The 23,666-nt window shown below is 50.6% G+C and overlaps 1 protein-coding gene across 5 annotated transcripts in view; it reads left to right on the plus strand.

Annotated features, from left to right (window-relative positions):
• fne (found in neurons) overlaps positions 1-23,666 on the plus strand; it is a 196,067-nt gene that overhangs the window by 77,726 nt on the left and 94,675 nt on the right. The window contains exon 1 of one of the 5 annotated variants that reach the window (XM_065453269.2): positions 1,908-3,484. The exons of 2 other annotated variants lie outside the window; for them this stretch is intronic. In XM_065453269.2, coding sequence (XP_065309341.1) covers positions 2,962-3,484 — 523 coding nt within the window. In that variant the 5' untranslated portion in view covers positions 1,908-2,961. Of the gene's footprint in view, positions 1-1,907; positions 3,485-23,666 lie in introns of those variants that run through there. 2 more of the 5 variants (XM_065453268.2, XM_065453266.2) reach the window with 2 other exon arrangements.

Genomic DNA, 23,666 nt, shown 5'->3' on the forward strand with positions numbered 1-23,666 from the left:
GCGGTGGTCTTGGACTATCACACCTATTTGTACGCCAGATTGTATCGCGGTTTATGTTCTTGCGGAACCACAGTGATCCATTTTTGCGCACCATGACACAAGTGCGATTAGGTAATCTGTTACCTGACTTCCTTGTTTCGTGTTCGACTGTTCACTCCCCTCCAGTGAAAGGTTTCCTTCAGGAAGTAGTGCTATCTTTCCGTATGCTTAGTGTTCGATTCTCGCTAGAATATTTAAGTTCCGTCAAAAGAAAGAAATTGTACCATGATATGATAGACTCATTAATGCCAGTTCCAATGTATAGGTTAGCATACTATGGAGGTTCAGGCGATGATGTCCTCAAAAGGGTCAAAAGAATGCCTGTGAAACCATCGGTAAAATCATTCTTCTTCAAACTCCACACAAATACCTTGCCTGTAAAGACTTGGCTGGCCGACAAGGGAATATATGTGCCGTGGACCACCGATTGTATAAAGTGTAAAAAACCAGAGACTGTCGATCACGTCTTCATTGATTGTTGGGATCCCTTTTTTCATTGGGACATCTTACAACGAACATTAAAGAAAGCATTACCAATAACCCCACGTGGTATCAGATACTTAGACACAGGCAATAACGATATTCCATATGACCTTATTATGCTGCTGAGCCTCCATAGTATATGGTCCACAAGAATGTCGGTATGTCATGCTGATGTGAATGCCCATTCTGTACGAGAAAACTTTATTGAAAGTGTCGTCTACATGCGTGAAGTGTACAAAGCCCAGAAAGAACCGCCCGATTGGTTGCCGCTGTTCGATGAGTTGGCGAAATTCAAGCGATATTAATTTCAGAGAGTCAGCATAAGCTAAGCTGATTCTCTTTTAACAATGTATTCGCATGGCATTTCTGTGACAAGGAAATAAAAAAAAAAAACTCGTGGCTCAGTGGCAGCGCCTCCGTCTCACACTCCGGAGACCCTGGTTCGATTCCCACCCACCCTATCTTGCAAGTTGTTTTTTATTCATGAAGTGCCTGCTTGGATTTATCGCTCATGGCCAACGCCGACGACGCCGACACCGACACCGACGCCGACGACACCGGCTTTTCGGCGACACGAGCTCCTTAACGCTGTCGCGTTAAAATTTTGAGGACTTCCCCGTTACGGCAGCGTTGGGAATCGCATTTCTCGCCCTCCTCGGCCCACGAACACTGCTTATTTTTGTGTTGCCTGTGCGTCACTGGCCAAAGAGGAGGTCGAACCCTGTACGTAGGCGACCAGCAGTTCGTTATTGATCTAGTCCGTCGTCTTTGATCGACACAGAACCAGCGGTGGCTCCCGGGGTACGTGTACGCACGAGTCCGAAACCATCACCCCCTGTTTCGAAACCCGCGCCAAAGGTTTATATGCCGGCGACGTGACAACGAGACACAGGCTGCCACTTCCATCGCGTAAGCTCGAAATGACTCTCACTGTCAAGCGCTGCCTGAGCCCGCGCGTCTCCGCTCTTCAGACGCGTAGGACAAGCGCGCATGGCTCCGCAGTCGTGTGGCAAGTAGCCGGGCGCGTACGATTAGCCGCGTGTGATTGGGAATTCTGCGGAGAACAGTAAGGAACGGACACTTTTGTAGGGATTGTGCGGATTGGGCTACATATAATCCACGCTGCAACACATCGGCAGCAGCTGCGGCAGCCGCTGTAGCACATACCGAAAGGGTTCGCAGATACAAAGCTTCGCGTCTGAAAAGCGCCCGTCGATTCGGAAACTGAACTGTCTGGAAAAAGCGCTAGGCGCGGTTTTAAGCGCGTCCGCTTTCTTTGGCGCCCCCGTCATCGTGGACGGCCGCTTCATCTACAAACCCTGTGCTCCCATGCCACACTCTGCGTTGGCCTTATGCACGCCTTCATGTTTTTTATGTCTGTGTAGCCGTGCTCTGTTCATGTAATCAGGTCACCGTGTCACGTCGCCCTGAGCGCATTCGGGATCAACTCATTCCCGCGTTTTCTGCATCGGCGTCCGTTTTTCTGAAATCGGTGGTCAATCCTACGGACGTCCGGATGTGCGCTTCGTCTTCTCCGACCTGACAACGGGACTGGCCGCGCGAGTGATTTTGACATGCCTCGTAGAAGCCGTGCGAAGTGCGAGCAGTGAGTGCGTCTGGGGTGTTCGGACTGCGTTCGCCGTATTGTTCTCCGCTGTTGTTCCTGATTCGCGCCGCCCGTCTTCGGCCCCGTCTGAACTTTGCACCGGGTGCTGCTCGACCTCTCGCTATCCTCGAAGTCGCTGTCACTCTGTGATCTGGTATTCGTGAATGGCGGGGGCACCAGGTATCGCGTCATCGGTAGCTCGTCGGCGTGCGTCACGTATGCGTTGAGACGAACTGCCTCGCGTCTCGCACCCGGCGCCTCTTTGAGCGATGCTAAAGGACGCGTGAGCTGTTGTGTCAAGTGGATGCTGCTCCTGCTGTGGGGTGTTAACGTAGTTTCGTGGACTTTTATTTTTCTCTGGCGTTGGTGACGGATCGCGCAAGCTTTTCTTTTCCTGCGGTGTACTGAGACGTGCGGTGTCTCGTTCGGGTTATTAAACTTAAGATTTAGCTTCGGGAGTGTGGCCCGGGCGCGCTGGGCAAAAATTTGAACGACTCACTTTAGCAGTTACGCGACTTTCCCAGATCGAACAGGTTGTCCGTAGATCGCGAACTTACACAGGAACTTAAGATCTGCGATTTCTCAGTTTCACCGCTGTGGGATCTCGCCGCCACAGCTCTTCTCTTCAGCGTCGGGTTGGTAAGGCTGAAGTGACGAACGGATGTTATCGCTTTGAGAGCGTTAGCGTTCCTTCAAGGTTGTTGCTGCTGAAAATGCCACGATAAATTGGTAGAGTCCTTCACTCACAGGCCCTTGTTTACTGCAAAGATTAGCTGCTTGTATACAGCACTCTCGTTTAAAGTTATCGTTTAACATAGTTCGGCTCGTTCAGTATGGTCAGTGGTGAGCAAAGCTGTCACGGCCCTGGCACTGAGCAGCTTTCTTTCACGTCGTACCCGCGTTCGCCGCACTTTGTGGTAGCCGTTCGCGTTCTCCCTCGCATTTGCATTTCCGCAAGATTCGATCACAAGAACGGCAACGTTTCGTTGCAATCGGCCGCACCTCAGCCGATGGCTAGTGTTCTCGGGGTGCCGCCGATTAGTGCTTCGACGTGCCCTTGCGGAACGGGTAGTCGTGCCAGTGCTTGTTCGACGCGACCACGGCCCGAGCTGCCTCGATTCTCCGTCGAGTCGAACCCACGACAGCGTCGAGAGGACGAACCGCCCCGTGTCTCCGCGTCTCCAGAATCGGAGCCGTTGACAATGCCTACGGCGTGTCACGTGTCCTCGCGGCATCTGGACGACGCCTTCGCGCGCTGTGGCGCTTCCTGCGTGGTCTCGCAGTCGACTCAGCCAGTCGACGAGGACGACTTCGACGCTACTGCCAACGTGCTATGTGCAGCCATTCGCAAAGTTGGTAAGTGGGTGCTGCAGGGTGCTTTTCTCTTACACCGGTGGTTTAACGTGGTTGCTTCAGTGGCTATACCGGTTTGGGCAGCAGGGCATCCATGGAAGGCAACCAGCGCAGAAACGCACTAAACACGAAAACCCGGAAGTGATGCTTTTGGACACGCCGTTACTTCCCAACCAATATCTGCTTGTTACCCATGGTTCAATGTCGTTTGTGTCATAGGATCGCATAAACTTACGTGGACTGTTTAACAAAACCTTAAAGAATGGGCATCGGTGGTTGTAGATAAGGGTGAAATTGAATAGATGGGTTAGGGGAAGCTACCTCAGTCATCGGAAACTCATCATCCCAGATGTGAACTACAAAATATACAGGGTGTCCCGGCTAAATTTAGCGAGAGATTAAAGATATGCTAGTGCACTGTAACACGACGCGACCAAATAAATGCATGTTGCTGACTATTGTATGCAGCAAGTCAGGTAATTTTTTATTCTGCTTAATTGCATAATTAGGGAAGCTTAATTAACCAACTTCTGAAGCAACGATGTTTTGTGAAAAATTTCAATTAGCTAGTTTTAGAGCGCTTTGAAAAACGTCTGATTAAACAGTTTCTAACTTTACATCTGTGAGGTATTAGTGTTTTCCCGCCTACTGTAGACGCCCGCGAAATTTAAAAAAAAAAATGCCACGTGAAATGTCCGCTTGCGCGCCGTGATTGCAGCGCTGCCAACCGCTCCGCGTGCTAACATAGCATTTAGCCAGGTGTGCTGCCGCAAGGCGACAGGCCAGGGGCGCAGGCGGCGCGATTTACACCATCGACGCGTGCTTCCCTCGCGGCGGTTCGTGATAGCGATAAGCAGGCGCAGCGGCAGCACACTGGCTGAATGCTGGTTTGTGCGCGGAACGCTTGGGCACAGTGCAATTACGACGCGCAAGCAGGCACTGTACGTTGTGCTTTTTTATTTTATTTCGCTGGCATCTGCAGTAAGCGGAAGAACACTAATACCTAACAGATATAAAGTTAGAAACTGTTTAATCGGACGTTCTGCGAAGTGCTCTGCAACTTTTTAATTGCAATTTCTTGCCTAACTTCGTTGCTTCCGAAGTTGGTTAACTGATCTTGATTAATTATGCAACTAAGCACACAATACAAAGAATTTTGTGGCTCACACCATACAATAATCAACAACTTTCATTTGGTCGCGTCGTCTGAGAGTGCATTGGCATATTTCTAAACTCTGGCTAAGCTTAGCAGGGACACCCTGTGTATGGGTTACTGAAGGTCTGCATGGTGAGGCGTTGCAATTGTGGATCCTGCGCACATAGGCCCGCAGGGGCTTCACGTCTACACCTAAAAGCGCAATGACTCTTCTCAGGGATAATGTCGGGAGGCTGGTGATCGCGAATATCGTAATGCTTCATGTGCGTAATCCGGGTGCATTGAGTTAACTCTAAAGATTTGCACGCCTAGTGTGATTTCATTTCGCTTACGGCTGGCTGCTTCCACTGTCCTTTCGCTCCTTTCTTCCGCATGCTTCCCCTATCCCCGTAGCTGCTCATTCGTCGGCCTTTGAACACGGCTGTCCAGCATCAGGGGGCGTGTCCAGCATTCTATATAAACTGTCTCTGTGCACTGCTCAAGCACCTTCGCATAGCTGTGGCGCGCTTAACCTCCCTTCACATTTATGGTCACTTGCAAATGCATTGCGAGCCTCCTTTTAGCGAAGCAGCTTGTAGTATACCCATATTCCACAAATTTATTCTCTCGTCGAAAAACCTCGATTGTGATCTTCCAAATTTTGCTACCATTAGTAACATCACTTGACTGTCTCCTTGGTTTGCTGTTTAGGCAGCACTGTTATTATAGTAACGATACTTACTAGGACTGCGTCACTGTTGGTCGTAGCGAATATCATCTGGTTTTATAACAGTAATGATGAGAAAGATGAAGGAAAATTTTCTGCTGAGCGCACTGTGGCTTGCGCTAGGGTAACGGGTGCAACAATTGAGCGGCGGCCAGCAGTGGAAGTAGAAGGGACAGGAGTAGATGGCGGAGGTTTAGAATCGGGGAGAGAAGTTTAATTGCGGAAATCCTCTAGCCTCTGGTTCTGCGACGGCCTTGTTGTTCTGGAGATATTTAAATCAATCAGTGTTGTGAAATTCTGCGATGGAGGCATTTTAGGCCTGTCAGTGTCGCCGTGGCATCGCATTAGGTCAATAAATGCTGACAAGATGGCCAATTCCACAGCATGGCGAAATTTCGGAATGTCCATAATAGGCACCCCGGGATACTGGAGAAGAGAAAAAAAAAGGATGATGATGATGGCAGAGGCCACCTAGGAAAATGGAGGGGGGGGGGGGGGAACTAATTATATCCGTTTATTGATACTTCGCGACTCTTCTAAGCTTTCTTTTTACGTTAATTTTTCTATATCCGCGTGTTACTGGTTTTCCGCGCGTTGTGATTCCGGCAAAACCTCTCTGTGATCATGGAATATAGTTTCGAGTTCAAACTTGTTCTGTCTCCTTCGCTGTAGTGCTGCCTTATTTAGCGCGATACCATCTCTTAAAAGTCGTCTGGTGCTACTTGCTTGGTTCGCGGGCTATACGCATGTGATGCCGAGCGGTGGCAAAACCAGTCAATGTTATTCCCACTCGGCTCGCTCGATTGGTCCCGAGGCCGTTTCCTGGTATCTTCATTTTCCACCACTAAATAGTCTGTCGCTGCACCTATCATTACTCGTGTGTACCCCGCTTCTCCCATCTCGTTACGCAGACGCCTCCCGCTGCGCCGCGAGTTCCCTACAACGGCAAGAGTGCGGCACCGCTGTCGTGTGGGCGAATCGATGCGGGAGCAATCGCGCGCGCGCCGTGCTCTCTCTGCGATCGTGTTCGCGCGGCGGGTGGACGACCCTTCATTCTTGTGCCAAGGCGGCCGTTTCGCCTGCTGGGGAGCGACCCCGACCCGCGGGTTGCAAATAGCAGGGGAGCGTCGGGACGCGTGAAGGGGAAACAAGGACGTTCGATCACCTGCTCTGGACCTCCCATATGATTTCTTTCTTCCCGGTTGCGTCAGGAAACATTGCACGCACGTTTATGTATGGGCAGGCTGGTCGGTTTGAAACGATTGCCTTATCCATGCGTACGTTATAACAAACCTATATGTACATTAACGTGCATTTTAACTTCAGAAAGCTTTCCGCTGACTAAAATATCGTCGCATGTTTGCGCACTTAACGGTATGTAGTGTTCAACACGTGCAACTATTCTTTGTGCGGCATGCAAAAAAAAAAACAAGTGCCGTTGCCTGAGCCCTGGGCTTTGTACACATACGAACCTAGAGAGACGGCTGCGTAAAAGGGGGAAGTAGTCTAAATATCTTTACTAACAGCACAGTAAGTATGTCAATTTTTCGACGTATAAAAATGATGTGGGGGGGGGGGGGGGTGCGCAGGATACCTATTTGCAGCTTTTAACAGAGAAACAGAAATGCATCTCGAGGGCTGGGCCTTGTCCCAAAGCAGACGCCGTAAGTGTCCACTGTCGTCGTGGCCGGTGTGTTTAGAGCGCAGCTCTAAAGGTCGCCCCACACTCAGTGTTTTCACGGTGCTTTCTAGCATTTCGTGACCCGGCGTCGCTCGGCGTCGACGCTGAGGGTGGAGCGCTCAAGAGACACTTATCTCTCCGCCGCCGCCGCCGCCGGAAGCGGCTCGATGAGCGCAGACCAATCAGTGCTCTTCCTCGTGCCGCTCATGTGGCTGGACTCTCTCTGGCGGCGTTCATGCGACGACGCCGCCGAAAGACGCAACGCCGGAAAACGCAGGTAAACACGCTGAATGGGGGGTGGCCCTTAGGCGCCCATACCGGCGTTGTGTATCGGCGTCCCTCAGCGTCCCTCCTAACCGACCGAACGAGCACAGCGGAGGACGAAAGAGCGAACTCGGAGCGCATCGGGTGATGAACGACGGCGATAGTGAAGAGACCGCGGCGAGGAAAGTAGAAGAAGAGCGTGCAGTGGAATTATGAGGAGGAAAGCGGAGAAGGGGGATATGGCAGAAGCATGAGAAGAAAAGCGTACGGTGCAAGACGGGCTCTGCGGCTACGATGTCTACGAGGTGCCGCCGCAGTAGCGTGCGTCAGACACACGGAAAGAAAGCGCTGCGTGAGCGGAGGTCTGTCTGCGGGGGCGGCTTTGCATTGCACCCACGCGTCACCCATGCGCTGCCTCTTGCAATCTCCCGATTTGCCATGCAGTCGCGCCACACATCGCTCCATTTGCGACGTGCCGCACGAGACAGATCCTGCGCGTTAGCCAAGATATCGCGAAATGAAAACACGTATACAGCTGCGCTAAAATTTCGCCGTAGGGAGTATTGTAATCATCGGTGAATTTTTGTTACCTGATTTGGCGATGGGTAGAAGCGGGAGCAGCATCGCTTTATCTTTAAATGTCTTTTTCAAAAAGAGGAATTAATATTGTCTAGTTTAACATTGAACAATCGGGACCTTAAATGAAAGTGGCGCGATGGCGACGTAGCGTGGAGCGTAGGTAATTTCTTGAAGATTAATTAAGATACTCTGTTAAGCTATTGTCATCATTTTCGTCTGACAATCAACTGCGGTTGCTCGATCGCTGGAGCAACCTGCTGCTGAGCACGAGGTTGCAGGTTTGAGTCGCGACTGGGGTGGTCGCATTCCTGTACGGGAGGCTTTTGAAAGCACTCATGTGCTGAGCTTCGCGCGCACGTTAGCCTTTAAAGTGCGTACTGCTGGTCTGCAGTTGTGACTCGAAATTAGCATGAATAGGCAGTTAGTGTGCGGCAGCCTTATTCCATTTCTGCCTTTACGAACGGTTTCTCCTTACAGTGCCGTGCGGTTGCAGTGGCGTAAAACGGGCTGGCTTTGACGGTCTGAAAATAATGCGCGAGTGTGATCAGACCTTTATTTACATTTGATTTTAATATTTTTAGTTGTTTCTTTGAGCCGGCGTAACTTAGATATCTACAATTTGACCAAGGGAAGAGTAGCGCCAGCCACTCATGATGCCCAACACTCCTGCACATACATATAAGGTCCTCAGTGTTAAACTATTGGTAATATTAATAAAAAAGATTTGCGGTTTATGCGGTTGATAGCTTTGGTATGTGGTTTTTGCGCTCTTAGGGACCTGATGACAAGTAGATTTAGTAAGTACATTATATATTTAAAAAAATCGAAGCCTGACGCCTCTGAATGGGGAATTTACATACTGAACGTTCAATTTCATGATAAATCACTCGGAACACGTATGCTTTGGAAGTTTCAAATAAACGGAATTGTCTTCAAATACGATTGCCTTCAGGTTTATGATTTCAACCTATACCGCAATCGTAACTTTAAAAAAAAAAAACATTTCAACGCTTGAATATCTACTTGGTAAGTGTAATTTTCAAGAAAATTGTGTCCATAAATGCCAATTAACCGCATCTACAAGCAGCATTTGCGTAGCTAGCGTAGTCTTTGTTATTAATATTACTGATAGTTTAACTTTGCACCCCCCCCCCCCCTCAGATCCAGTATGATAATAAACCTCGAGCAAAGGAACCCCGCAGTGAATGGGAGCGTCGCTCGGGACTGATACCACGGAAGCTGTCGCGGTCGCTACGGCGTTGTTGACTCGTTGCTATGGCGACGCCTATTGTCCAACCGGTGCAGCTTCTGAGCCCCGTAGCGGATTGCGGGCAGCCGAACAGGACGGGGGCGAAATTGTAACGAACGAAACCCCGAGGGCAGCTGCCGAATCGACAGGCGGGCTTCTGCGGGGCGCCCGCGGCGACTGGGGCGCCACTCTAACGTGGCGGAAATAGATGGAAACAACGCTGAGCGCAGCCATAGTTTCCTACAAAAGTTACCACAGGGAACTACGTCGCTGAGACCGTCCAACCACACCGTTAGAATGGGGGTTTGTACAAGGAAACTGTTTCATTGTTTGTACAAAGAAATTGTTTGGCTGCTGCGTCCGTCAGGGCTGGCGTTTTCGAGCAGCGCTCACAATTTGTGTACGTGCGTGCGTGTTTGTGTGTCGGCAGCTCAAAGCGGAAAAAACTTCTTTTCCGTGTCTCTCCGCATCGCCACCGCCATTGAAACTGTTGTACTTTGCTTGACGGTGCATGGCTGTCGGCTGCCCAGCTAGACCGTGGCCGCCGATCGCGTGCAATACGTCCAAACGCTTTTCTCGACGTATGCAACTTGTTCGCGTCTCATCTTCGGAAACCTATAGCTTCTGATGAATTAGCTGTGACACCGGTCAACTTTGCTAGGGCAGCCGTCCCGAGCGACCGTCTGTGACCCGACGCTGATGATTCATATGCGTCAGCGACTGCGTTTCACATCAACTTCCTCCTTTAGCTGTTCTTCCCTAACACTTATGCTTCCTTTGCCCACAGCCGGGTAGCCAGTCGGGCTCAGTCCTGGTTAACCTTCTTTCTTTGTATCGTTCCTACTTGTTATTCTCTTATAGCGGTGACATGCTCTATAACCCTAGTGATAAAGTTGCTGTCAGACCGCTGTTTTGATGTCCGAACTTGGGATAGAAAGTACTGGCTGTAGAGCTGAAATTATAAGAACTTGTTAACGTGTAGTCTTACAGTGTCGGTGGAATATCTAGGTTTGTGACCGCAGCATCGATCCATTTGGTATTACTGTGCGCCTCTTTGATGCAAGTTGCAGTGCCGTCGGCTTTACGAACCTAGCTGAAGTCGAGACACTTGCTAAAGCAAAAAAAAAAGGAATGTTCTTATAATATGAGGACGTAATGCTGTGAATGATAATTGCGATTTGATAAATAGGGTGGGCCAACAAACACATAGATGCAGATCGGGGCTACGGACAGTGTACAGCACGTGCAGGGTATACGTAGGCGGTTGCCTCTCGATCGTCTGACTATCGGCGCCAACCGCAACACCCTGTGGCCCTCCCGTGACTCGGCCCCTGCGGATGTCCTCACTGGTCCAGGTTACCGCTGCGGTGTTTGAGCGTTGTGTTTTTGAGGAGGCAGCGCACGCGCGTGATGGATAATACCGCAGGGCGGGGTGGCGCGGTTTTTCTTGTTCGGGGGTAGTATGTCCGTTTCTCTCTATTTTTGTCGTGGATGTATCGATTGTGTTACATTTGACCCTTGGAGCGGGATGAAGGGTGGGCTTTTTGTAAGTGTCTCTTTCTCCTTTTTTTTGTTTGTTTTATACTCTTTCTTACTGCCATCTGAATTTGGTTATGCGGATGGTTGCCGAGTGCTAGCTGGCTTTCGCTGTTTACGCTTGGCCGATCGTGATGGCGTCGGGGCGGAGATTTGGGTGGTATGGCTGGAGACGGGTGGGTCAGGCGATGTTTCGTACTGCCTGGGCTATTGGCCTCGAGCTCCACCACTGGAAAAGCTGGCGCCACCGTCCGCGTGACGTGCTAGGAGGGATCACGCGGACATAGCGGCCGCGTCGGCTGCTTCGGGAGCGCCGAAGCGAGCTGAAAACGAGTTTAAATTCCCTCGTACGCTGCGGCCCTCATTTAGTGGCGAAATTTTCCCCCTTCGAGTGTCTCCTTTACAACTCTTGACAGCACTACAATAGGTGGCTTTGAAGGCGCGTAACATGGTAGGCTACTGCTCGGTGCCGCAAGGCCGGACGCACGTAACGGAGGCCGGTGTCAGCCTTATTCACACGTAGCCGCAGGACAAGAAGCTGCGTGAAGCTTGGCTCGCGAAACATAAAACCGGCAAACAGTCATCGGCTACAACTCGGGTATGCAGCAAGCACAGACGCGAGGAAGATTTCTGCTTCGGCGCCGGGTCTGCAATGTTCGAAAAACGCGCACTGAGACGCTCGCCCGAGTCCGCTGCCCGACTAATGTCATGACGGTTTGGTCTATGAACTTGTCGATGCTATAGATACTGGCAAGTTCACCGGAGTAGACAGGGAGCGGCAAGAAGCACATTTAAATAAAAGCATGGCATATATGGTCATGTTTATGTTATGAATTAATGCACTGGATTACAAAAAAGGAGCAGCGGAAAATTGCACGCTGAGAACACCGATAAACATACAGTGCGACGCAACTCGAGAAATAATATTGAAAGTTCAAAGAATATAGAAGAAAAAAAACAGTCCTTCGATGCCTACAGTCCCTGTAGGCATCGAAGTCTCTACAATGAAATTATTTTTGAACAGCTCTGATAGCGCCCGCGCAACAATGGTTGTTTGTATACTGTCAAATGCTCATATTCTGTGGCCTAAAGCTCATGGCACGGTGCGAAAACGCGCGCGCGGAGAAAGCGAAACAGTGCGCGGACAAGCATGCAGACGCGCAGTCGGTCGCTGCGAATCTGCGCGTTCGCTGCATTGAGGCTTCGTTCTATTACGCTCCATTTAGTTATACAAACACTATAAGAACATATTTGACATAGTTTGCTCTCAGCGTTTACCTACCTTTCACGAAAGAAGCCGGTTCGGGAGACTTCATCGCGGCGACCGCGCGCAGTGGCGTTCACTGTACGTATTCGGTAAAGAGATAGTGTCTGTAAACGATTGTGTGCTTTCAGTTTGCCCAAGATTATTATTTAGACAGTGAAAAACTTCTCTCATTTCTAAAGTACTCACAGAAATGTCCGGGAGAGCTCGCGCATGGTGTTTCCAGTGAGCGCTGACAGCAAAACCTATGAGGAGCGCGCCACGTGATCCCTCATACTACGCCAGCGAGGCGCTTCCGATAGATGGCGACTCCGTAACTCCTCGCCGCCAATAGTCACAAACACAGACAGCATGCTCACGTACCCCCCCACACACGCAAAAAAAAAAAAACCCACACACGCAGGCTTGCCCAGACACGTTCGCGTAGACACTGCATAGTTCTGATTTCATTATGGAGATTAGCGTTACTGCGGTGGTTTTTGTCGCTATATCCCTGTGATTTTGTTGCTGTATTGTTTCGTATTCGTGGCACTGTATGCCTCCTGTCTACTACAGTATTAGCATCCACCCGAGCGGCACATCAAGCAGTGCCGAAGGTTCGGCCAGCATTGCCCTGACGTCGGACAACGCGAGCCTAATATTGACCAGATGTGTGCACGATTTCCTCGTTCTACCTGTGCAGTGATCCCACTGCAGCTTGTTTTGCCTGCAACGTCCATTAGCTGCGCAGAAAACGTTTTTGCAGCGTTCCCACGAGGCGTCGAGGGCGGAGTTCGCGAGTGTGGGTTGCATTTTTAAACCTGGTCTGTTGGAGGCCTGCTTAAGCAGCGGACTGCGTTCGTAAGCAGAATATATGCAGGTTTAATTACTCGAATTACACTAATTGCTTGCCATAGATTGAACGCTGCGGAAAGCGGTTGTACAGTATTCGCTCCTAAAGGCGTGTCTGTAGTTTGTGTTCGTGAGTTGCTGTTCGCCGATATAAACGTGGACTCGCTGGGATTGTGTCTTTCTTTTAACTTCTCTCTCCAAATGGAAACTTAAATGCTGCCTTCTTTCAATAAAATTTATTTATGTCACGTTATTGATCGATTCACGTAGCGGACGCCAACATCTCCGTAGACAGGTCAACTTCTAATAATTTTGAATGCGTATTAGGTCGTGGAGTAAATCACATATAAAAGTTTGTTGCTCAAACCAGGACATCTAAGTGTGAACTTCTTGCAGTCACCTCCGTCCACTCCTTTCTGCAACTCCCGCTATGTGATACCACACTTGTTTTGCTTCCCGTTTTCGCGCCCTTTCTTTGTATCTACTTCGCTTTCTTTTAAATTTGTCGCTGGAGCTCATTTGTAAAGATAGGAATAGGCGACTTTCCAGTTGCCTATTTTTCGAGATGTTATCGCTTCATAAACAAGTAAAATTCCGTTCGATCATACGAGTGTTAGCCCATATCCACGCAAAAGATTCTCGGAGCCCTTTTGGAAACATTACGTTACTCTGTTTAGAAACAGGTCCAGCTCTACACAGTATGCGCAGTCTGATATCGCTGCCTTACAAAGTTCACTGCAGTGATATCGATAGTGGATTACGATTTCCATCCAGATCCCCGCTTTATGCGAGCAGGAAAAAAGGAAAAAGGGGAGGACACGCCAGTGATCGTGTTATACGGTCGCCGTTGCAACCTGTACCGTGATCCATATGCATGCAGGTCGACTAATAGGGAAACCTTACCGGTTCTAACCGGTCGCGCAGCCTTCATCTGCACTGGCATAGTCTCGCTCTCTTTGTTTTCGTTTTTTTGTTATCTTTTTGTTTTTTCTAGCTGTCGCTGCCTCGTCGCTTTCCTGTTCACCGGCTTGTGCCGTTCGATAAGGGTGAGAAATCGATTTATCATCGATCGGCGGCGCGGCAAGCTCGTGAAGCGCTGCACGCGTGGACTGCCGAGAACAAAAGGGAGCCAGCCCTTCGCTCTGTAAATGAACCTCCCCATCTCCCTTCCTCTCTGTGTTCCGTTCCTCGTCATTAATTTTTTACGTCGCCGCGTTTTGCCTCTCCGGTCCCACACTTTCCTGCTTTCCTTTTCGTTTTCTTTCTCTTTTTTTTCGGCGTCGTCAACGTAGCGGTGTGCCCGTCTGTATCCTCCGCCCCGACGTACACAAAGCTCTTCGCAGCTCTTCGCTCCCCATTGTCCCGACTTTCGTGGCGTGGCTGATAAAAGGGGCGAACGGGGAGGTGAGCCAGAGTGGCACGGTGCTGGTTCGAGGAGAGCCGAGTCTAGTCTTCCTTTCATTTTCCTTTTTTTTTTCGCGTGTGAATTTTGTGCGCTTGGGGCGCTTGTGCCACCCAGCTGGCAATCTCGCTGCGACGCGAATGGAGCTCATATTTAATTTACACATCACTTGCGCCGTGGCTGAGCGGGCGTGCTCGTTGGCTGCGGCTTGCCCAAAGGTACTCGTGAAATGAACGACGGAATTGCACGCATTTTGGGATGGTTAGTTCTTGACTTGTGCTAGGGCAGAGCAGGCTCGGCCGTCGGGGACGGTCAAGCCCTGAGACGGAGACAATGCGTCAGCTCGTGCGCATACATCGCGTGCCCACGTGGCACCGTACGCGCCTATACTGCTTTCTCTTCTTAGCACGCCGCTTGCTGTAGCAGACGGCGCTGTTTGAAACCAAACGCTTCACTGGCAACTTCAGCGGAAACAGTGCAAATGAACGGGATGCAAAAAACAAAAAAGGCCGTTGTCCGTTTCTTCTTCGTTGGCGCTCGTCGTGCTCAGGTTTTGAAATGAAATGATGCAGTCTATTTGGAATAGTCGTAGTACTTTGTTGATTTCCTTGGCTTTTTTCACACGTGCGCTTTTTCCCCTCCATGGAGCATCAGTAGCTGCGGTTGCTTCGACTCCGGCTTCCCGACGACGCAGTCCTGGGTTCGAGTCCCATTAGCGGCGAGCGCCTTCAGTTGAAGGGGCCGGGGGGGCGTAGGGATGCAAAAACGGCCGTACGTACCGTTCTCCAGATTGCAACTTTAAGAACGACAGGTGGCCAAAATTACGGCGTCTCTTGTATATACGCTATGGTTTCTTTTCATAGGGCTCTAGTTACATTGGGACGCAAAGTCATAAATGACATCTATGAACAAACCAATCAGTCAATCTATCAATCGATCAGTCTTTTTGTCGTGACAAATGAAGCGGACTATAGGGCGTGAAAGCACCGCTGTCCTTCGTATACTTCGTGTTCTTTGGCATTTACTTTGCGAAGCTCGGCCGACTACACGCTGTGTGTCAAGGTGGATGTTAAGGATCCGCTTTGTATCGAAAATGCGGACTCCTCAACCAGAGTTACGTTGGGACGTGAAGCTCACTCAGACGGTCAATCGTCCTAGCATTCATTCATTCATTCATTCATTCATTCATTCATTCATTCATTCATTCATTCATTCATTCATTCATTCATTCATTAAAGTCGGTCTGTCGGTCAATCTGTCGGTCTGTCGGTGAGTGAGGTTGAGTGAGTGAATGGATGACAGATAGGAGCTAAGTGGTCGGGTGCCGAGCTGGCGAGAGAACACCGAGCTGCACTTGGCACGGTATGAGGACGCTCGGCGAAGACCGCGAGCGGAGAACACCCCCGCGGCCGCGTCACTTGACGGTGACTGACAGCCGCTGCTCGGTGGCGCTTCTCTGCGGGGCGACATTGTTACACCCGGTGGGCCCGACCGTGAAGGCATCGAGCCAGCTGGCCGGCCGGTCGCCCGGCCTCTCGAAATAGGCATCGGCCCCGGCCGCGGGACTGGCGCGCGAGTTCGGGATTCCCCGGCGTCTAGCTCACTGCCCTGCAGCCCGCGGCTAGGCGCAAGAAAGACGGTAGAGCAAGGCGCATACGTGGCATTCGAGGGCTATAGTGCTGTCTAAATGAACGCTCCAATTTGTGCGCCGCGGATACCTCCCGGTTTCTTTCCTTTCCTTTTTTTTGAGAGCGCGTTCCTTCGCGGAAGCGTTCGCGCCGCAAGCGTGGCAATCCTCTCACTCCTTCATTTTGGCTCTGCCGTAAGGTGCTCACTGCGCCACTTCCCGCAATCATTTGCTGACCGCACTTCGATGCGAGTTCAGTGAAAAACAAAGAAAGCTATATCAGGGCAGAGTGCACGTTCCTGACGGAACCGTACTGAACGCGTTAAAATTCCGTTATCTTGATTTTCTTTTAGTTTCTTTCAGCGTCTGTTTTTTTATTATTATTGTCCTCGTTTAGCTAATTGCCACGCAAAGTGACCAGCCATGAAGTTACAAAGCTGTACTCTTTCCGTGTCTCCGTGTATCTTTTGCTCGAACAAAGGAATCTGCAAGTTTCTCTCGGTGTTAACGGTCCAGCTGCGTTGTTGACGTTTACATGGGAAGCACCTAATTTTATATAGATAACTGAAATCTTATTGTCGTCATCTCAATATTCCTTATGTGCGTGCATGTGCGAGCTTCCCGGCTATTTTCTTATACACTTGCTCCCTCAAATAATGCCTTCGTTTGCTTTTCTTTTCCCCGCTGCATTCTATGTAGAACCATTACTGATGAGGATACATCGTGGGCTCGCAATGGTATTATACATATGCGCCACCCTTATTGTACTATGTGTGTCGCCCCACGTCACACAAAATTAGAGGTGGCTCGCTCCGGGGCAGATCTAATTAATCACTGCGCAAACTTGCGGCCCTAATTCTCGCCGCAACGAAGTGGCTGATCCAATGGCGCATAACTTCAGCGACAGCAGGCGACCGGCCGCGCGCTTCTCTGCTAATTGGAGAGAGCTTCCACTTTAATCGGCTTTCCTTGTTCACGGCGGACTTTTTTTTCTTTAATTGCCCTCGGGCTCGTAATGTTTCCTGTTCGCGTCTGGCTGCCTTGCGAGCGCCTAACGAGCGCCCTGAGCCGACCAATCTGGTCACCGCAAGCACCTTTACCAGCCGCCGAACAAATTGCCTTGACTCGCTGCGCCTAAGCCAACGGCCCCTTGAAAAAAAGAAAAAAAAGATATATAACAAAATCTCGTCGGCCCCCTTGCATACGGTTGGCACGCGCTGTGCGTTACGCCGGGCACGGTTGGACGATCTCGGACACCGGACTCGGGCAGCTGTTCTGCCTTTTTTATTTTTCTCGAAGTACAGTTGGCTGGGCAGCCATGCCGGACAACTAACCGACCGACCAAGCCAGCGACCGTGCGTCGTCCACGTTCGCACGCAAGGCTTCGTATGTTACGTGCTTGAACGCTTCGTCTGCTACACGCGCCGCAACGTCGTCTGCTGAAGCGTGTGAGCGTAGCCGTCCGCCATACTGCGCGTGAAAACTGCGCCTACTATTCCGGCATGAGGGTGCTTTATTTTATATTTTGTTTTCTCCCTCTCTACGTTTAATCAGTGCGAATCTCACAATGTGTGCAGTTTCATTTTTTGAATGACTGAACGAAACTTTCGTACACCCTCTCTAGCTCTTTTGTTTTCTATGTCGCGCCGCGTGCTGGCACTCACTGTCTTCTGCTACCCACCCTGCCGTCTGCTAAGCGCTAGCAGCTGCCCGCGCACGTCGCGTTTCTCACGAAGGCAGCTCGCGCGCGCGCCGTGTACCGTTATTATTCCGTTATCCCTTTATCCCCTCCCGTAACCGCCCCCCCCCCCCCCCTCCCGGTCCCTTCGCCTTCCCAGCGGACACCCGAGGTTTCGCTCTCCAAAAGCGGGAGGCGCGCTTCTTTGTGTTATCCGTTTTGTGATCCCCGCCTGGCGTCCCCTTTCTGATCGTCTGCTTCACTGCCCCAGGGCCTCGTAACATCGTTTTTGTCTTTCCGTGCTGCATGTTCGCTGCGTATACCTTCTCCATTGCTCGAAGGAGCCCGCTTCCAGCGATGTGTTTTACTCGATCGACCAGGAAGCCGGCGTTATAGAAGGTTACTTTTTCTCATTTCCCCTCCGCACTTAGAAGTGTTCCCGCCTCCGCACCCGCAGTAACGTCGTCTGCTTCTAAAAACTCGACGCTCCGGCAGACGCCACCCCTCTTCGATTCGATGCGGTTCGCTGCCCTCGAATCCCTTCTTCCGTCCCTGCGCTGTCTCCCGCTTCGCGGCGAAGCTCCCTTCTCACCCCCTCTGCGTTCAGCTGCACTTACCTCGCCCCTTCCCCGCGCCACTACAACGTGAACAAGCCGATCCAATCCAATTCCCTGCCAGACGACGACCTTCCTCCGTGCTTTTCTTTCTGGTATAGCCTCACGCAACTTCTTACAGTTCCTCTCCTCTTGGAATTCGCGTTGCCGTTCCGTAAGCTAGCGTGTCCATTAGTAAGGAAACCGAAAAAAAAAGGCAAATAATAAAGCAGACGGAACGTGTGCAAGCTTGGACGAGCCCCCGCGTGGACGGCGTCTTACATGTCTCCCTGTAAGACCTCTTGGTTTCTAAAGCAAACACCGCCAATGCACGCGAGTTGAATTACGATGAGACCATAAGGGGCTCGCCGGGGGCCATTCGCCGCGTTAGATGAAGGGGCCGCCTGAGGGAAGGCCTAACCCGAGGGCGCTGGGTTACGTCGAGTGGGAGGAGGTGACGTCACCTGTCGGTGACGTCAGCTCATCCGCTATCTGGTTTTTTCCCGCTTTCCCGTTCGTTACGAGCGGCAGCTCCCTTCCCGCCTTGTCCCTCGTAAAAAGCGCCCGCGCGTATTGTACCGGTCTTTGTGTGCTCTACGGGAAAGCGTCACTCCCCCCCCTCTCCATCCCCGAGGGAAATCCCGGCACCGCTGAGCTCGCCGGAGCGTGTCACGCGCCATGTTGGATCGGGTCCCCCGCCGAGCGTTCGCGTGGCGCTTGCTCGGTGGTGATGCTTTAGTTGTTCACGCTTCTGGTTTCTGGTACACATCGCGATTTTTTTTTAGTGAATTGTAGGCCCGTGCCAGCGTCTTTTCGTAGTCCTACCGCGCTGCTCCTGTATTAAAAGTTGGACGCGGATTGCTGGCACGCGCTGTCTCGGTGTGCCTTTGTACAAATTCCCAAGGCGGTATTGTGTTCTGTATACAGCAGTTTGGGAGTGTCGTCGTCTACTGATCGAAGCGAAGCATCATCTGCTGGTTAGCCCGGCATAGATAATAAGCCCCTTCTCTTAGAAAGAAGGGAGCATTTGGAAGAAATTTATTATTTACACAACCGTCTGCCTGCTTTAAAAAGAAATTATGGGTTTTTGCGTGCCAAAACCACTTTCTGATAATGAGGCACGCCGTAGTGGAGGACGCCGGAAATTTCGACCACCTGGGGTTCTTTAACATGCACCTAAATCTAAGTACCACGGGTGTTTTCGCATTTCGCCCCATCTAAATGTGGCCGCCGTGGCTGGTATTCGATCCCGCGACCTCGTGCTCAGCAGCCCAACACCATAGCCACAGAGCAACCACGGCGGGTCGTCTGCCTGCTTTAGCGGCTTATATAAATAATGCGGTTTCTAAGCTCATAAATACTTCTCAGTATTACTGTTTATAAATACTGCTCAGTAGTACGCATAGAAAACTTCGATGACGATATTCTGTGACACAATCAACTAGGGAGCAGGTTATGAGGCCGCACGCAAAATAATGCCGTTACGTGGAATCCATTGTACCATTACGCTCCATGCATTAAGCTGCACCGATCCCGCCATAACAAAAAAAAAGACTATACGCCGAAGATTTTACCTTGGAGGGCATCCTGTATCAAAAGGCGACAGAAATGAATGCTTTTATTTTGTTTTGTTTTCCAGTACCGAAACAACACAATGCGTTATGAGGGACGGCGTGGCGAGGTCTCGCGAATAATTTTGAATGCCTTTAGGGCATTTTCAGGGCACCGCAAATTGATGAGTGGAGCTAAAGATCCGGGGGGCGGGGTATACCGTAAGTGTCCACCGAGTGGACGGTCCGTTTCGGCTGCCGCCGACTGGCCGAAGCTGCACCACTGAGGAGGAGACTGGCTGGGGGGGGGGGGGGTAGGGGGAGGCGCCTGTTTTTTCCTGGTATGCCCCAGGGCAGCCACCGAGCTCTTCAGCAGCAGCTGAAATGTACGTGACCACTTGGTGGTCACCTGTCCGCCCTGTATCAGTAAATGTATCAGCTATGGCGTAATAAAATAGGACGCGAAACGATACGAATTCATAACAGGCCGCCAAAGACGCTCTTCACCGCCCTGTTGTCGCTTTATACTGTTTCGCGTGCGACTAAACCGGCGAATTAATGTATTCTTTCAATTAATTATGTATTAGTTAATTAGTGATTTAGCACTTGTGTTTACTGTACCGCTAACGTGTCCCTAATGAATCTAATTGCACGAGCAATTCTTTCTTTCTTTAAAATCAATCCGGCTCATTTGAATGCAGCCGCCGTGGGCGGGAATCGATGCCGTTACCTCGAGTTGGACAGCGCATAGGCGTAGCCACTGGGCACTGCGGAGTCGCGCCTGACGTACTGCGATGAAGTATTTTGCTCGACCTTTGTCAGTGCTATAGAAGTGTCCATTGAAAAAAACAAAAACAAATCTGGCCCGTGACCAGGGTGCGTCGATCCATAACCAGACTGTAACTCAGATCGGTAACTGCCTTAGCCCGTTCACTGATTATAAACATTCTTCGACTTTGTTTAGTCTGGCTGCATCGTACACACGAAGGCCACGTGGCTGCAGCCGAATATAGTCGGACGGCGGCAAAAAGTGGTGCGCGCTATTTTGGACGCCGCGTGCGCTCATGAATGGGGATCGCCACGTTATGCGAACACACACTATATATATATATATATATATATATATATATATATATATATATATATATATATATATATATATATATATATATATATATATATATATATATATATATATTTTTTTTCAATGTAGTGAGAGAAGCGTCATACAAAATAATTGTGATAAAGTTTCGTGAGAGATAGGAGCCTTCGCCATCGAAGATAACGGTGAAAATGGTTTCGGCGCTCTCTGCCTCGCTCTACCAAAGACGGAAAAGAATATCACAAGCTAGACACGTCTGCAGATACAGCACGACACATATTAACGACGATATCTGCATGTATCAGAATCTGTTTTATTTTTTTCTTTATGAGGCTTCATATATGGTTATGTGCGCTTAACCCTGTAATACTGGAACACAACTCGACACCGAGATGTTGGAAGAACTTGTTGACCGTTATTTGTGGTCAGGGATAGTATAATTCTGCAAGATAATAGCAGTGAAATATTATTCGAGTTGTAGCCGAATAAGTATAGTAAATAATAATTGCCTTGTTTGACAAAATCGCCTGAAATGTGATCCCGGCACATAAGAAACACGCTTCGCGTGAAGCTGCCCGAGCGTTAGTATTATGAGGCGTCCTAGTCTGATGTAAGTCTGATTTAAGCATGTATGATACGTTGGAAATATCATGGTTAAAACTCAGTTGGTTCTCAGCAAGGCGTGATCCTCATTCCGCCTTTTCCAAAAAAGTGTGCGCCGGATTCGCGGAAAGCATGTGCCAACAAGCTCAGCCGAGAGCCGTCGTACGTTCAACACGCCGTTACTCCTGTTCCCGTTATGATTTCGACCGCGTCAGGCGTCTGTCGTGCTAAAGAAAACCCACGGACAGGCACAAAGTAAACGGTGGTGTTTACGTTGTGCCAAAGGTCCATTTACGATCCCGTTCTGCGAGACACTGTTTGGCGCGCATGTCACCGGCGCTATTCTCCGATGCTGGTGAAGCGAGTCGATACCTTTCATCGTGCCGAGGTGGGTTTCTGGGGACGTACGCGGAGAAAAAAAAATAAAAAAAAAACGGTATTGCGTCCTACCGGATCCGTATCTACGAAGAGTAACGGGGGTTGCGTGGAGCGGTTTATGGGGAGGGGGATCTCGGAGACTTTTTCTTTTTCTTTATCTAACGGTACGCGCGCACGCAGCAACAAAGCCCCATCGACGAGAACGAGTGAAAGGTGGGTGAGAAGAGAGCTAATGTGCGTGTGCGTGCGTGTGCAAGCTTGCACGCCAAGGCATTCCCGCTGGTCCGGCTGGCACTAGCGCTCACACAAACGACAGCTGGTCGTGGCCATGCTCCCCACCTCTCAGCCACCCGGCTTGCCGCCTGTTATGCCCCCTGCCCTTGCAAAAAGCAAAAAAACACAATTAGAGGGGGGGGGGGTGCTGCTGCTGCCTGCTTAGAGGTGGCTCGCGCGAGGCGCGTGCGGCAAAAGCCCCTTCCCCTCTCTTTCCCCCTGCGCTTTTCACTTTCATTCGCAACGTCCCCTCGCGGTGTGCCTTAACTACCCGCGTATACACCGCCCTCCTCCTCGTACACCGGGCCTATGTTTGCTCCATTCTCTCTTACCGCCCACCTCGACTTCTCTCCTCCTCTGCTCATCACGGCACCGCGTGGCAGTGCGCGCAGTGTTTTCTCCCCTCCTCCTTTTTCTTCGTTTCCTTCCCTTTGTTTGGGCGTTGGGGCTCCTTTCCGTTTAGCTGACGCTCTCTCCCAAGCGTGCGCGTTTCGCACTGGCAGTCGCTTCGCGTCGGCTCCTAAAACTGGACCTTGAGTCCGAGTGCTGAGTGGACGGCGCGGGCTCGTTTGCACACTATGGCTTCGATTTCCCTCTCACCTCTCTTCCATTTTCCTCCCCTCTTCTATACACACGCACAATCTGACAGACAAATACACACGTACGCGTACATGCGCACACGCACTTCCTTTGCGTCTTTGTCGCTTGTTTTTCCGTAGCTTCTGATTACTGCCCGGCTGCCCGCATCCACTGAGGCTTTCCCTGTGATCTCTCTCTCTCTCTCTCTCCCCTTGCAGCTTAGTTCTCGGGTTTCGCTCGCTGCTCTTTCAATGATTCAGTGTCCTTCAACTAGCAGTAACGTAGTTAGGCGTCGCTGGTCAGGTTCTCCTTTCCGGCGGACTGGCAAAAGGAGGCAGGAGACGCGTCCCTCCTGCCCTACCGACGTTAGCCGCCGGCATCCGCGTCTCGCCTTGCCCGTCCAGTTATATACTCGACGGCTGCGCCAAGTACGGCAGCCGCCGGCACTCCTTTGATGATTGAGTTTTCTTACCCCGTCGCACAAAGGGAACGCGAGATGACAGGGCCGCTACTTGTGCGGGCTTCCCCCTCTTCGGCGCGGTGGCCCGTTGCCCGCCGTTTCGGATTCCCTCTTGGGCGCCCGCATTCGCCTACTGTACACTCAGCCTGTCCGACGCGCGGGCTGGGGGGCTTCGGAGATCTTCATTAACCTCCCCAGACCGAACGAACTCGTAGTGACAGAAATCCTTTCATAGAGACGCTAAAGCGAATAATGAATTGAGCTGTATGAGTATACTATATTTCTACGATATCAAGAAACTGCGCTTACAGTAAAAGCGAGCTTCGTGAAGCCAGAAATGGACGCAAGAACAAAAGACTGCTGACGACGCTGTCACGGAGTTCTCGCACCAGCTCGCCCATGACGTCAGGGACTTCGACGGCGTGTGCTCGGGCCCAGGTAATATTTATCAGTAAAAGATTAACTAAAGAAGGCGAGTAATGAGCTTAGCAAATGTTGAGAGCACTTTAATAGCCACGAAGGCCAAAGCACGAGAAGAAACCTTGAAATTCGTTACGTCACGCTGACGTAGGTGTTTCGTTGCGAAGTTCAAAATTCAACTTGGGCGTTTGTTTTATTTTTCTTCTACTAATTATCCCGTCGAAATTCCGTGAAATGACCGCGAATAACGTTTT

Source organism: Dermacentor albipictus, chromosome 9, assembly GCF_038994185.2.
Source record: "Dermacentor albipictus isolate Rhodes 1998 colony chromosome 9, USDA_Dalb.pri_finalv2, whole genome shotgun sequence".
In the NCBI taxonomy this organism is placed as follows: domain Eukaryota; kingdom Metazoa; phylum Arthropoda; class Arachnida; order Ixodida; family Ixodidae; genus Dermacentor; species Dermacentor albipictus.